Source organism: Eucalyptus grandis, chromosome 8 (assembly GCF_016545825.1).
Source record: "Eucalyptus grandis isolate ANBG69807.140 chromosome 8, ASM1654582v1, whole genome shotgun sequence".
Classification (NCBI taxonomy): Eukaryota; Viridiplantae; Streptophyta; class Magnoliopsida; order Myrtales; family Myrtaceae; genus Eucalyptus; species Eucalyptus grandis.
Genome location: NC_052619.1, coordinates 13,100,475 through 13,115,187, shown reverse-complemented (window position 1 = coordinate 13,115,187; position 14,713 = coordinate 13,100,475). Strand labels below are relative to the sequence as shown.

At 39.1% G+C, this 14,713-nt stretch overlaps 2 protein-coding genes and 1 long non-coding RNA gene across 4 annotated transcripts; all 3 read right to left on the bottom strand.

Moving 5' to 3' along the window:
* Nucleotides 1–431: 431 nt before the first annotated feature.
* On the bottom strand, nt 432–3,951 carry LOC120287629. Its single transcript, XR_005545776.1, has 5 exons — nt 3,917–3,951; nt 3,669–3,777; nt 1,467–1,815; nt 945–1,315; nt 432–684 (listed from the first exon to the last, which is right to left on the bottom strand). It is a non-coding gene; the product is annotated as an uncharacterized LOC120287629 (long non-coding RNA).
* Nucleotides 3,952–3,958: 7 nt separating this feature from the next.
* On the bottom strand, nt 3,959–5,864 carry LOC120287628 (nudix hydrolase 7-like). Its single transcript, XM_039300637.1, has 6 exons — nt 5,722–5,864; nt 5,400–5,622; nt 5,248–5,313; nt 4,948–5,085; nt 4,182–4,253; nt 3,959–4,098 (listed from the first exon to the last, which is right to left on the bottom strand). The coding sequence occupies exons 1-6, from the start codon at nt 5,805–5,807 to the stop codon at nt 4,012–4,014; spliced, it is 672 nt and encodes a 223-aa protein (XP_039156571.1). The 5' UTR covers nt 5,808–5,864; the 3' UTR covers nt 3,959–4,011.
* A 4,620-nt stretch (nt 5,865–10,484) lies between these two features.
* Nucleotides 10,485–13,901, bottom strand: LOC104416335 (nudix hydrolase 7). Of its 2 annotated transcripts, XM_039300636.1 has the most exons (9): nt 13,798–13,901; nt 13,532–13,703; nt 13,185–13,250; nt 12,896–13,033; nt 11,846–11,911; nt 11,716–11,766; nt 11,586–11,620; nt 11,338–11,446; nt 10,485–10,862 (listed from the first exon to the last, which is right to left on the bottom strand). In XM_039300636.1, exons 2-9 carry the CDS (start codon nt 13,589–13,591, stop codon nt 10,677–10,679), a joined length of 711 nt encoding a protein of 236 aa, XP_039156570.1. In that variant the 5' UTR covers nt 13,592–13,703; nt 13,798–13,901; the 3' UTR covers nt 10,485–10,676. The 2 variants fall into 2 exon arrangements, with proteins under 2 accessions (XP_039156570.1, XP_010026039.2); XM_010027737.3 differs by having other exon boundaries at nt 13,532–13,879.
* Between the last annotated feature and the right edge of the window lie 812 nt (nt 13,902–14,713).

Sequence of the window (14,713 nt, the reverse complement as noted above, 5' to 3'; positions counted from 1 at the left end):
TTTTTGTGCTGCCGTTTAGCTCATCTAAAGTTCTGTTTACATAGTCTGGTTTGGATTAATATTGTTTCTGGGAGGCTGTTTCTGAAACCAGAATCGTTTTTACTATTATAATTTCTAAGGTTGTCTTTTAAACCTGTTTAAATGATTTGTTATGTGGCCTTGGATCCAGTGGAGTTTTAATTCATCAAAACTGTGATTTTGCATTCTAATGTAGAATAATTACTGCACTTTCATCATATAGCGATGTTGGAATTGACAATTCCGTTTTTGCTTGGTGCTCTGCTTAGGAAGGCCGATAAAGCACGAAGTGAGTAGAGACACAGAACTCAACTGTGAGAAAAATAATCTCATAGCTTAGCTACCTTCAAAATGACTATACATTGAAGAATAAGCTGCAAGAAGGGATGAAATGGAGAAGACCCCCCAGAGAGGCTATATAACCTGGTGCAATACACTGAGAAAGGACTCAGTCTTTCATCACTCTGGTGACTATACAATACATGCACACCATGTGTTTAATTTTTATGGAACAACAATGACGAAAAAAAAATAAAAAGGGATAGTACATAAACCATTTTCTTTGTTTTGTGTGCGCTTTTCTGCAGCAGATGATCACTTACTCCTGTCTCTTCTTCTACTTCTCTGGATGCCGGATGCCAGGACTTCTTCGAAATCGGTGTCTACCTGAATGGAATGAAAGCAATTTCTTTAGCTGGCATTCCCATCCAAAGGAACCGAGATATTAGCGTGTTTGCTTTATTAAAACGATGCCCAACGTATGCAAGCATTACTCACTCCTCTCTCTTCTTTTACTTCTCTGAAAACTGTAGCAAATAGATCCTCACACTCTACGTAGTCAAATTATCAAATCTGTGAAACCATTATAACCAACATCAAAGACGGCCAAAACACCTGATGTAGCGTCAATTATCAAATGTACTCACCTCATTGACAAGTCCAGTCAGGAGCTTCCAGATGCCTGTGCCTTTGAGTTTCCCACCTTTCTCCATAACCACAAGCACCTGGGAAGAGAAGAAAATGTTTCGACTTCAAAACTGCCGAGTCATGATGTAATTTCACCAGAAATCAGGCATCTGAGAATGAACTTGCACAGACATGTTTTGGCTTATGAGTTATGATGGTCTAAGAAGGGCCCTTTGTCTGTTCCTCCCTCTAATCGACTGCCTAAGAGTAGCCAAAAGGAAGAATTTAATGAATGACATTGAGGGTTCACAGTTCGCCCTCCTTTTTCATTTAGACCAAAAGCAAGAAACGGCCACCTTAAGCAAAGCATCTGCCTGTACCTAAATCCTTCCTGCCCAGTTCGCACAAAAACAAAAAACATCAGAATGCTTGATACATCATGAAATTGCTCGCTATTGCTGCACAAAAGCATGTCCAAGTTATAGATCTATCATAAGCCAAGCTACCGTAATATCTTCCGCTCCATGAAGAACTTTATGTACCTTAACTAGTGACTTGACAAGGTGTGCATGCTCAATGGGCACTTTGATCCACATGCCTTTCCTCTTCTGTGACTCATGATAACTATCAAGGCATAAGACACATAGATCAACAAGTTACATCTAAAAGAAAACAATGAAGAGAGAATCAAATTCTTTACCAATTCTCTCCATTTGGAAATTGAAGCCCTGAGCTTATTGATGAAGTTCTAAGTATCCATATGCTCCGAGATTTCAACAACTCCATCATAGCCAGCATCTTCCCAACCAAGGAATTCTTGATCCTCACTACTTGCAGTCTTATCTTGCTTGTCTACTGACTTGACATGTTTATGATATCAAAATCGGCGTCCTAAGAGATAAAACAGAATATACTCAGTATTCACAATTCACCAGCTTCAGTTATGGCAGAAGACCAACTTTCAGCACTGACCATAACTGTGAATGCTTGGACCATACATTCAGCGTAAGAGGTGGCAAAATAAGAGAGGACAAATACTGGAACAAAGTGACAAAAAGAGACCGAGTATGATGGACCAAAAAGGACAATTTCTCTGAACTTTACCGAGCAGAGTCTCAATACATCTAAACTTTTTGGCAATCTAGGAGTTACTTCTGTTTTGGCTTCTGTTTTTCCTTCCCTCCCTATTTCAATAGGATCATATGTTCGGACGTATCCAACAGTTGAATGATTACAGTAAAGAGCAGATATAGTATATAGAGACAGAAATATTATAAGGACGACGTTTGGCGCTAACCAGAACAACAAATATAAGCAAGATTTGGCCATCCGCCACAAAAGCGCACACAAAACAAAGAAAATGGCTTATGTACTCTCCCTTAGTTTTACTTTTTCCTTTTTTTCCCGATCATTGTTTTTCCATAAATATTTAAACAGATGGTGTGCTTGTATTGTATAGTCATCAGCATTTTTGCTGTGTGCTTGTAAGTGGCCATAGTGAATTCAGAGTGATGAAAGACAACTGACTCCTTTATCAGTGTGTTACACCAGGTAATTGCCTCTCTGGGAGGTCTTCTCCATATCCATCACTTCTTGCAGTTCAGTCTTCAATGGATCACGGTCAATTTATAATCATTATGAAGATGACTTAGCTGTAGCATTATTTTGCTCACTGATGCAGTTCTGTCTCTCTTCTCATTTCATGCTTTTTGCCCTTCCAAAGGAGAACAACAAACAAAAAGGGAAGCGCCAATTCTAAACATCGCCATGCCATGAAAGTAACGTAACTCTTCGTACTTCGGAATGCAAAATCACAGTCTGAATGGATTAAATCTTTCAGGGATTTTTCATATATGTGGTCACATATCGATTACAGAGGTTGCTTAGAAAACAACTTTTAGAAATTAGAATAAGAAAAGTGATTCTGCTTCCCCAGATAGCCTCCCAAAAACAATACTACTAATCTAAACCAGACTATGTTATCAGAACTCTGCATAAACTACTATAGCAGGACAGAAGATGGAGCCGTTTCCTGCTATTTATTCAGCACATCCACCACACAATAAGCAAAAGTACATGCAAAATCACACCCGAGAATTTTTTTGCCTAGTTCCAGGTCCATTGGACTGACTCCATTCTAACTGTTATGAAATCAGCAGTGGGGATCAATGCAGTCCAGTAGGCCCAGGTCTAGGGAAGAAATTCCCCATCACAACCCAGGAATTACGTGAAACTTGCAAAGTTCTCCTGAACGCCAAGGGAATTATTGCAGTAGATGTGAGACCTTTTGCCACCCCGAGTTGTTGTTGCCAAAGGAGTGAAACCGGGGTAGCCATAATTCGCCCTCGCCAAGCAAATCTTCGCCATAGAATTGAATTGCTTGTCTTTGACAATGAAAGGTTGTGCTGCGTACTCCTCAATTGGCATCCACTTGAATCAAAATATAAAAATGGTCTACTTCGGTTCATAGATTTGGCCAACGAAAGATCTAATGAATGATCATCCTTTAAACACCCCTAGTAAATGGGTGGAATCTTAATAGTCGTTCAGTGAAGTCACTCATCGTTGCTTAAGAAAAATTATACACAGATTTTGCTAGACTCATTGTTCAGCACAAATGAGCAAGAATGCAAGACTAAAGCACGTGGCCAGTATTGTGCAAGACAGCCCGAGCAAAGATTTAATTAGTAAAAAGATGCCCTACTTCTACCAAAATCAATAAGATTTGAAAATGTGCAATTTACCTGGGCCGCCCTGACCTCTACATTATTTTCCTCGATAGAAGATGATTGTGGCTGAAGCACACAAAGGAAGGACAAATCTGATTTTGGGAAGAATGATTTGCGGTCTTGCCTGCGATAGCACATAAGAGATAGTATTTTAGAAAAGAGAATGCAAATTTGAACATCAGAAGGCTAAACATGGAAAAAGGCTCTAAATGCAGACCAAAACACATTAATGCACCGCAATCTGAAGTAGAGGGTTTCTTTACCTGAAATAGAGGACTTCAACGAATTGAGTGTCTACCTATATAATGTAAAAGAATATGGCTTCAGTTGGAATTCTCAAGTGCAATGCCTCAGAGAATTAGCTTTTCGACACAACATAAAACTCATTACTTACTCCTGTCTCTTCCTTTGCTACTCTGACAACTGCATGACATATATCTTCATCCTACTGGGATAGAGTCACAGTCAAACAATTGCAATACATATTGATAATTCTGATGCAGCACTTGATATCTTGAACGTACTCACCTCATTCACAACTCCAGTAGGGAGCTTCCGCGTACCTTTGAACCTTCCACTATTCTCTGGGACAACAAGCACCTAGAAAGAGAAGGGGTTGAAGGTTTTAAGTTCTTTGAAGTGTTGAGTGTGTGGTTGTATTAAAATCACATTGAAAACCTGATAAAACAGAGCGAAAGCATGCACTGAAGGGAAGCAAATTAAAATTTTGCTTTATTTTATCTATTCATGAAGTAAGGCTGTGACTGAGGGATTGAATCACTTAAGAGAGGAAAACAGACGGAAAATCATAGATTGATTCTAAAGATGAGAAGGTTCATTGTACTTAAGTCACGTAACTAAACAGCTCGTCATTTAGATATCCTAGTCAAACCAAAAGATTACAGGAAGGCATTGGTACAAAGGCTGGTTCTGTTAGGTAAAAGGTTAAAAAATCCAACATCTCGGTTTATCAACGATGGTAACATACACAAACACCAATCCAACGAACGTTGATTGTTAAGGATTTCTTCCCAGGCAAAATTACTGGCGATCCTATCTATCCTTCTAAAGGATTTAATGCCTATCAAGCAGCGGATTTCACGCACTGCAAATCTCTAGTTTTAGTTACTGCCTCAGGGAGAAGTGTCCAGTGCTAGAGTCCGAGCTTGAACTTCTAACAAATACTGAATGAGCAAATTGAATGTTACATTTCATCTCTCTGCATCATCTTCCTATTAGATAGTCCTAAAAGGGCGAATGCAAGAAATGAGACAATGGCAAGCCAGAAAGTTACCTCTCTTTCATCATTCAAGACAAAAGCAATAGCGCGCACCCCATGGCAAGCATTCACAGGAATAAGATTGGGGGTCACAGGAAGCCAGGGGGCAAACACCATGTAACTCACTTCAGAATGGTGGTACCTAAATCCTTCCTGCCAAAGTACCAGACAATATTGCAATCAACCGTCTATTTCATACCTCAACCAATCAAACTTTTGCTGGAAAGAGATTTAATAAGTATGGACGATGGAGTTGAACATAATGTCACGTGGGCCAATACAAATCCTTAGCCAAGAAGAAAGATATAAATGTACCTCCAATACAATACCGAAAAGATGCGAATATTCAGTGAGCAATTTGATCCAGAGAAGCTTCTTCCCCTGCAAATAAAAGATACCGGATAAGAACAAAAGGAGTAGAACAAAGCGAAAAAATAGACAAGACCAATCAAACACAAGTTCAGTACCTGTTGTTTCCAGGTTGATATTGAAGCTCGGAGCCAACGGGCAAAGACGCCAGCATCCATACGCTCCTTCATCACCACAGTGACTCCTCCAGATGCATGCTCACGCCAACCGGGCAGTTGAATCTGCTGGATCCCACCATCGTCATTTCCAGCCATGCCTTGCCTCAAACCTGATGATGCACCGATGGACTTTGTATCTGACTGGGGAAATGGCATCTTAAACCTGCGCACAACATTGCTCTTAGCCCTTTCACAACATCACGCGCAGTCTCACAAACCCATCAGAGTTCGACCGAAACAAGCTCTCAGCCTCAAGACTGACCTCGGGAGCGAGCTCCGGACATTGAAAGACGCGAAGGTCGAGTGGACGGAGACGTCGGACTCGGAGGAGGTTTTGGAGAGTACCATGGTGACTTCGGAAGATAAAAGGCCAATAAGAAAGTGACGGAAAAAAATATGTAATGACAGACACAGCTTGAATGGTTTTGTGAATGAATGGGGAAGAGGTCGATGTTTATATAGGGGAGCGTTCAAACATTGTTTTTTTTTTTTTCCCCATTCTATACAATTTTCTTAAAACGCGTGTGGCAGTAGACCACATGCGGTTCTATATATCTCAATTTCTCTAAAACCCCATGTAATAAAAAAAGTTCTCCACGGAGAACTTTGGTGTACTTCTCAAATAAATAAATAAATAAATCTCGGCCAAACTAGTATATTACTTGTTTTTCGTCGACACGTTAGTTGCTTACTTTTGTGTCCTTTCTTTTACTCCGGATCCTTTTTTGTTTGTCAAGTTGGATGGAGTGAATGTGAAGACTTTATTGCACTAATTTAATAAGTTTTAGAATTTAATTATACTTTTTAAAAGTTTTTTTATTTATAGGACACTTATCTCTTTTTAATTATTCAAAGATAGATTAGTTGGGAACTTAATTAAGCACATGATGGCTGCTCCAAAGAAAGCCTTTGAACTATCAATGGGGTTGTCACGAAAGGCGTTGCTTCCCTTCAATAGATTCTCTCCTTGCCGGAATCTAAAGAATTAGTGGGACCACCGTCTATTGATTCAATATCATCCTCACTAAGAAAACCCTGTAAAAATCTTTGCTCGGGCTGCTTCGCACAATACTGGGCTGCGGGCTTTAATCTTGCATTTTTGCATGCTGAACAATGAATCTAATAAAATATGACGTATAATTTCTCAAGCACATCAACAACGAATTACTTCACTAAATGACTGTTGAGATCCACCTCTTTACTAGGGGTGTTAAAAGAGATGATCATTCCTTAGTTCTAGCCTGGTATGGCTCCTTTGGCGACGACGACTTGGAGTGCAAAAGGTCTTACATGTACTGCAATAATGACCCCAGAGTTGTGGAGATCTTCGCAAGTTTTATGTAGTTCCTAGGTTGTGATGGGGAACTTCTTCCCCAGACCGGGACCTATTGGACCGCGTAGATCCCTACTGCTGATTTTGTGGGACTCAAAATCAACGGTTGGGAAGGAGTTGGTCCAATGGACGGGGGGGACTAGGCAAAAAGTTCTCGGTGGGGATGCTGCATGAACTTTTGCTTCTTGGGTCATGGATGAGCTGAATAAATAGCACGAAACATCTTCTGTCCTAACTGACAAAAAAATGAAACATCTTCTGTCCTGAGGTAGGAGTTTTTATAAAGTTTTGTTTACGTAGTCTGGTTATATTAGTATTGTTTTTGAGAGGCTATTTTGTGAAGTAGAATCACTTTTTTTATTCTGATTTTTAAAGGTTGTTTTCTACGCAGCCTGTGTAATTAATATTTTATGTGAGCGTATATACGAAAAAAATCCCTAGAAGTTTAATCCATTCAAATTATGATTTTGCATTCCCAAGTATAAATGATTACTGCACTTTCATTGTATAGCGATGTTTAGAATTGGCACTTCCCTTTTTGTTTGGTGTTCTGCTTTGGAACGGCAATAAAGCACGAATTGAGTGGAGACACTGAACTGCATCAGTGAGCAAAATAATCCTATAGCTTGGTCATCTTCAAAATGACTGTACATTGACCATGGCTCCATTGAAGATTAAGCTGCAAGAAGTGATGGAAATGGAGAAGAATTCTCTCAGGGGCAATTACCCGGTGAAATACACTGAGAGAGGACTCAATGTCTTTCATCACTCCGAATTCACCATGGCCACTTACAAACATCCAGCGAAATGCTGATGACTACACAATACAAGCAGACCATCTGTTTAAATATATATGGAACAACGATGGCAAAAAAGAAGAGAAAAACTAAGGAGCAGTACAAGAACCATTTTCTTTGTTTTGTGTGCGTTTTGTTGCAGCAGATAATCATATCTTGCTTTTGTTCGTTGTTTTGGTTTGAGCCAACGCTGTCCTTGTTGTATTTCTGTCTCTACATACTATATCTGCTCTTTCCCATAACCATTTTACTGTTGACTACGTCCAAACATATGATCCTATTGTAATAGGGAGGGAAGGAAAAACAGAAGCCAAAACAGAAGTGACTCCAAGATTACCAGAGAGTTTAGATGTATCAATACTCTGCTTGGTAAAGTTAGGATAAATAGTCCTTAAATTATTTCAAATTTCATCTCATAACCTGAATCGAATCAATGCATGCCATAAAGCACTTCACAAATTATTATATACATTCCATAAACCATACTCAAAGTCAAGAGTTTTTTTTTTAAAGATATTGCAAATAAAATATATATAATATATCAACTTCGTTCATCAAGAGAATTTTTATCTCCATCAAACGATTCTCACGCCATTCACAAATACCAAAACGTAGTAAAAGTTTAATCCAAATAGTTATACAAAAAAGATACTTATTCATAACTAATAATATATCAAATCTTTATCATTTTGAAGACATGAATCTACAAGAAAAAGTACCACTTACCCGAAAAGCCTAAATTGCTCAAGCCAATGCACTTATATTTCTATCAATTAGTCGAAAACAATATCAAGACCGGTAATATGCTGGTCTAACTAACGACTCAACTAAACTATAAATAAAACGATACTTCCTTCAAAAGCAAACTTCAGAAATTTGTTCTGATCAAACATTCATCCTTCTCCATAGCATGAATTGTCCGCTATGCATAACTCAAAAGCGAACTTCAAAAATTTGTTTTGTAGTTCCGAATCAAATTTCGTCAAAACCCAAAGATCCACAATGCCTTAGACTACCATTTCCATAAAATCACAGCTCAAAAGCTCCTTATGTGAGCCTCATAGTTCAAGATCCACATAACTCAAAGTGTGTGCTCTATCTTCCAAAGTTACTCCTATTAGACGAATAATCAGCTTGATAAGTTATCAGGCGTTACGATTTGTAGTTTATTTGGCTAGTTGAGGTTTCTAGAGCGTCTCCATGTGACCATTTTTTTTTTTTTTGGCATTTTCTTCTTTTTCTCTTTCCCTCCTCCTCGTTTTCTGCTCCAGCTTCTTCGTCTCCTCTTCGAATGCACGAGCTCAAATAAGAAGAGAGAAAAAGAGGATTGGTCTTGGGCTTGGCTTATAAGAGACATGGGTTGGCTGGGCTTTTTACTGGGCCTGTTATTACAATCAGTGTTCACCGAACTCCATGAGCGACTTAGGGCTGCGTTTGGTAGTCCGGATTTGAGTCAGGATAGGATAATTTGTTATCCTATCGATGTTTGGGAATGTCCACCGGATCGGACAAACCTGGATATATCCGGATAAAATGCCGGATAAAAATCCGGGGAGGGGGTGGGATAAGCCCGGATTTGATAAGATTTTTTTTTAAGGAAAGAAAGAACTTAGCAAAAAGAGAAGATATTACTTGTCATTTTCAATGGTGGCCACTACGGAGGTGGCCACAATTCCTAGATCTAGGGTTTTTCATGGCCTTTAATTAATTGAATTTTCTATTTATTTTAATTTTATAATTTAAATGAATATCATATTTATTTTTTAATCTTATCCTGAAATGCGCCAAACACTTGATAGGATTAGATATGTCCGTTTTTATTATCCAAAGGATTTAATATCATATTTTATCCTATCCTATCCTGATTATTATCCGGACGACCAAACATAGCCTAGGAACTAACAACAACGTGTTCTCCCTCCCTTCCTCTCCTTTATGATAAGATTGGTTTGACCAAGATCATTTGACTTACAGGTGGCCAACGCAAGAGAATGTTCGAGCTCCTGCTCTGACTTTAACAAGGATTTTTATTGATCAGTACATAAATCTCACGAGACATGGGGAAAGTGAAAGTGGGAATTTAATTTACATACAAATTGGCATAAATATAAATATATATATATATATATATATATATATATCGAAAGGGTATAGAAAAACAACCACATATATCCTCATACATATCTAGCATCACATAAACTCCAATTCCTTTACAAGTAGAGATTTATTCATAACTAACATTTCCTTCACAATGAAACAACAAATAGATGAGAGAATAGCACGTTGCTGCAAACCTATCATAGCAACTTTACATAACCAGTTGACATGGTTTGTTTCTAAGTGCATTGTTAGAAAATTTTGCCGAAAACAAACGAAAAATAAAACACTCATGACAAGAGTCTATCAAAAATTGACTTTTACCTCAATGGTTGACACATTGGCTTTATTTTTTTCTACCTCTGGAAAAATTTTGGATCGATCTATATGTGTTTATACTGTCTGTAAATGTTATTTTTTATTCACAATAAGCTGTTCCGTTTAATGACAATATAATTTGATGGAATTTACTGAATTAAATAACTGAGTAGGAGAAGTCCTGCAATAACCATTAGAAGATTGAATTTTTTTATGTGACTTTTACTCTCTTATAGCAACCTGTGACGGAAAACCTTTAACCTCATAGCTGTTCTAACGATCCCAAGCTGTTGTCGATTTGTTAATTCATTTGACGATCGTTAGCTGTTAGATTTATTTCATCATACTATCGGATCGGTGGTCATAGCCTTAGATCACGCCCTCGACTCGCCAGAGAGAGGCAGTGACATTCACTGATAAGGCCTAGCCCCAGCGGGTATCGGCATTGGCCAGAACGAACATGGGAGAAAGATTCCAACATTTAAAACCAGGAATAATCATGAAATATATTATAAACGCTGCCTCTTTCCTTCCCAGAGGAAATTTTATTTTGGGGAATACAAAGACAGATAATACAAGCGAAGAGAAAGGAGACGCATATAGTTTAGATTGATGTATTAATTTCGTGGCATAAGCAGAAACCGAAGTAAGCTTCAGATGCTGCTAGTGCTACTACAGCTTTCCAGGCTTGTTCGAGTATATGTAACAAGGCTTTCCGCTACCCGTTTTGCTCTTAAAGTGTGTGAAACCGGGACAGCCCTGGCCCTTTGCCTTCTCCCAGCATATCTGTGCCATCTCATAGAACTGGTCCTTTTTCTCGGGAGGATACTGCTGTACATACTCCTCGATCGGGATCCACTGCGCAATTGAAAGACTACTCATATGGCGTACTCAAAACCTTAAATAACACACTGAAGTGAAACTGTGAACAGGGGGAAATTGTTCGATAAACTCATTCTATGGACGGACAGAACTGATAAGCTTGCCAGAACACTATATTCGAGGTTTACGAGCCGTTGAGAAGTATATTGTGCTTGACCTTTTGGATCTTAGGTAGAAAGGATTCTTCAGGTCGGTGAATTACCTCAGTAGCCTCAATTTCTTGCTCATTTCTTGAACAGACATTCAGTGAAGTAGCTAGTCGCTGATGTGCTTAAAATCGTAGAAGATCGTACATCTAATTTTACTAGATTCATTGTTCAGCTAAAAATGAGCAAGAATGCAAGATTGAAGCATGCAGTCCAGTATAGTACAAGACAGCCCAAGCAAAGATTAATCAGTAAAGTCTTCGTGCTTCTACCAAAATCAAGAAGATCTGCAAGTGCGAATGTACCTCAGCCGCCTCGATCTCTACTTCCTGTTTCTCGATTAAAGTTGATTTAGGCCGAAGCACGCACAGGAAGAGCAAATCTGATTTTGTGAAGAATGATTGGTGGCTTTCCCTGTGATCGAACATAAGAGAGCGTTTTAGAGAAGTGAAAGCGAATTCGAAGATCAGAAGGCTAAACATAGAAGAAGACTCTAAAACAAAGACCAAAGCATATTAATGCATCACAATCTGAAATAGAGGATTTCTTTAACCTGAAACAGAGGACCTCAACAAATTCAGTGTCTACCTGTAGAACATATAAGAATAATGCTTTAGTTGGAGTTCTCAAGTGAATGCCTTAGAGAATTAGCTTTTCTACACAACATAAAACTCGTCACTTACTCCTGTCTCTTCCTTTACTTCTCTCACAGCTCCACACCATATATCCTCGCCCTACAGGGATAGAGTCATGGCCAAACCATCGCAACATGTATTGATACTTCTGATGTAGTACTTGATTTCTTAAACATACCTCGTTAACAACTCCAGTGGGGAGCTTCCATACACGCTTTCCACCCTTCTCTTGGACTACAAGCACCTGGAAAGGAGGGGAAGGTTTTAAAGTCTTTGAAGTATCGAGTGTTTGGTTGTAATAGAATCATGTTGAAAACCAGATAAAGCAGAACGAAAGGATGCCCCTAAGAAAAGTATGTATAAAACGTTACAGCATTTTATCTCTTCACAAGGGCTGTTATCCACGGATTGAATGAATTAAGAGAGGAAAACTGATAGAAAACTATTAGCTTGTTGCTAAAGCTGAGAAGATTTATGCACCCCAAAGGCTAATAGGAGTGAAGTCACATTACTAAATGGCTTGTCATATAAACAACCTAGTCAAACAAAACTCACTGGCACCAAAGACTGGTTCTGTTAGCATAAAGGAACAAATATCCAACATCTCTGCTTATACACAATGGTAACATATGCACACACAAATCCAATGAACATTGAATGCAGAGGATTATTTCCCGTGCGTAATTATTGTGATCCTATATATCCTTAATGCCTATCAGGCAGGCTGACATTTTTTAGAAAAACCATGTGATGTTTGGAAGGTGGCAAAATAATAAAGGTTACTAATTTTTTTGAATATGTAGAACAAAGGCATGAGCCATTTGCAAATAGGATTAACAGCAGGACATCTAAAGCATGGAAAGGGCGTGGCTTTATGGAAAGGGAACAAGCTATTGTACAGAAAGCTGTGTCTAAATCTGAAAGGACCTTTTGTCGAAGGAGAACAAGCTGTAAAATATGGATTCACTAAATGCTTGGATGGACCTATGGAAGGTGAAGGTTTTATAGAACATGAGGAAGTCAATTTGCCTGGAAGAAACGGAAGGTAAACAGGCAAAATAACGCAAATTAGCAAAAAGTATGAAAGGACATTTTGCAGAAGTAGCATATACTACAACTTCACGAGCCAATCCTGGTGGGAAGACCCAATTAGACCCAATTCTTTAAAGTTGGTGTTTTGCAGTGGCTCTCAAGTGTTGGAATCCGCCAAAAGCATCATGGTCATTACCTTTCCATCATCATTCATGACAAAAGCACCCACGCCAATCCTGTGGGAGGCATAAATAGGGATGGTACTTTTCTCAGGAGCAAGCCAATGCTTCAGCATCAAGTAATTTTCTTCAGCATGGTGGTACTTGAATCCTTCCTGTGAAAAAAATTAGAAGGCATGAATCATATGTTATCACCACTTAATTCACTTGTATTTCTTGCCAAGTTAACATATAAGAATGTACTTTGTGTTCTCTCATTAGCCAAAATAATTTCGTTCATGCCTAGCGACATAAAAAGTCATGTACCTTCACTGCAGGTTCAACAAGGTTGACATGTTCAATGGGCAAATTGATCCAGATGCCCTTCTTCCCCTGCAATTCAGGAGGACACAACAAAAGAGGCAAGAGAAGTTTGAAATCATGAGTTTATTCATAGCCAAAACAGTAAATGCGACTAAACACTCTGCAGAAAATATGGCCTGGTGTGGCAAAATTAAAAGGAAAAGTCCAAATTGTTGCAGGTTTCGGCGTGTGAAAAACAAGGTAGTCAACTGTGTCGATCCAGCATCCGATTTATTTGCTTGTTCTTGCTCATTAGTGTGTTCGGAAGCTTTTTTTTTTTGCAACAAATAGTTATTAACATTATTCCGCACCTGTTTCTTCCAATCATCAATTGAAGTTCTGAGGCGGCTAGTGAATGTCTCAGCGTCCATGGTCTCCTTGATTTCCACCGTTAGCCCTTCAAACCTGTCTGGTTTTCCACTGAAGACATGAACCCGACCAGTGCTACCGTCGGTCTCCTTTCGGCTTGCATCCGATGGTGAACTGGCCGACATGAATGAGATGAAGGATATGCAGCTTACACAAGAAATTGATGAGAAAAAACGACGAAGACTGAACATCGCTTAACAGCATACACCTGAATCGAGTAGCCCTAGCACAAGAAATTGATGAGAAAGAACGACGAGGACTTTACTTTAGTTTATCAAAGTCAATTCCTTTTACGATTTCTTTCCTTCTTTATGTACATTCAGTCATGAACAGGGAAAGTTCATGAGCAGATATTTGGGCTAAGTATACTAGAAAATTGTGTAAGCACTCACTTTGTTTGCGTTTTTGTTCCAAATCTATTTTTTTGTTCCTAAAAACATATTTGGAACTGAAACAAGAAAAGAAGAAAAAGTGTTTCTTGTTTCGGAATAATTTTTAAGAACAAATTTTCTCTCTCCTCTCTTTTCTTCTCTTTTTTTTTTCTTCTGTTCTTTTTCTTTTTTCTTTGGCTGGTCGCTGGCCTCAGCCATGGCTAGCGACCGGCTGTCAAGGGCCAACAACGCCGTCGAGGGCCGTGACCTCGCCGGAGCGTCGTCGGCCCCTAGCGAGGCTCGGGCTCGCCGAATCCGGGCAAGCCCGAGCCTCCCGGCGCGGGGCAAGGCTAGGCGAGCTCGGGCTCGCCGAATCCGAGTGAGCCCGAGCTCGCCCGCCAAGGCGAGGCCAAGCCTCGCCCAACCACGCGAGGCTCGGCCACCGAGGGCCGACGAGCCTCGCCGTGGCTGGGTGAGGCCGCCGGCCAAAAGAAGAAAAAAGAAAAAGAAAGAAAAAAAAATAAAATAAACAAAAAAAGAACACAAATTTACCAAACGTGTTTATGTTCATTTTTTATTCACGGAACAAGTTTACCAAACGCATTTTTTATTAAAAAATTGTTTCCCGTAATGTAAAACACTTTTTTTCTATTTATGTTCTATATAACAATTTTTAAATAGAAATGTTACCAAATGCACCCTAACTTATTAAACAAGTAGTTGCTTCTGAGGAAGGTCTTCTCCATTTCCTTC

Bases quoted from the DNA above. Each gene is read 5' to 3' on its own strand.
- LOC120287628 (XM_039300637.1), bottom strand. From the start codon at position 5,807: ATGGTACTCTCCAAAACCTCCTCCGAGTCCGACGTCTCCGTCCACTCG. The intron at 5,623-5,721 runs GTCAGTCTTGAG...TGTTGTGCGCAG, and splicing joins GTCCGGAGCTCGCTCCCGAG to GTTTAAGATGCCATTTCCCC. The intron at 5,314-5,399 runs GTACTGAACTTG...TTTTATTTGCAG, and splicing joins TATCAACCTGGAAACAACAG to GGGAAGAAGCTTCTCTGGAT.
- LOC104416335 (XM_010027737.3), bottom strand. From the start codon at position 13,780: ATGTTCAGTCTTCGTCGTTTTTTCTCATCAATTTCTTGTGTAAGCTGC. The intron at 11,621-11,715 runs GTAAGTGACGAG...TATGTTCTACAG, and splicing joins AAGTAAAGGAAGAGACAGGA to GTAGACACTGAATTTGTTGA. The intron at 11,447-11,585 runs GTTAAAGAAATC...GTTCGATCACAG, and splicing joins GTTGAGGTCCTCTGTTTCAG to GGAAAGCCACCAATCATTCT.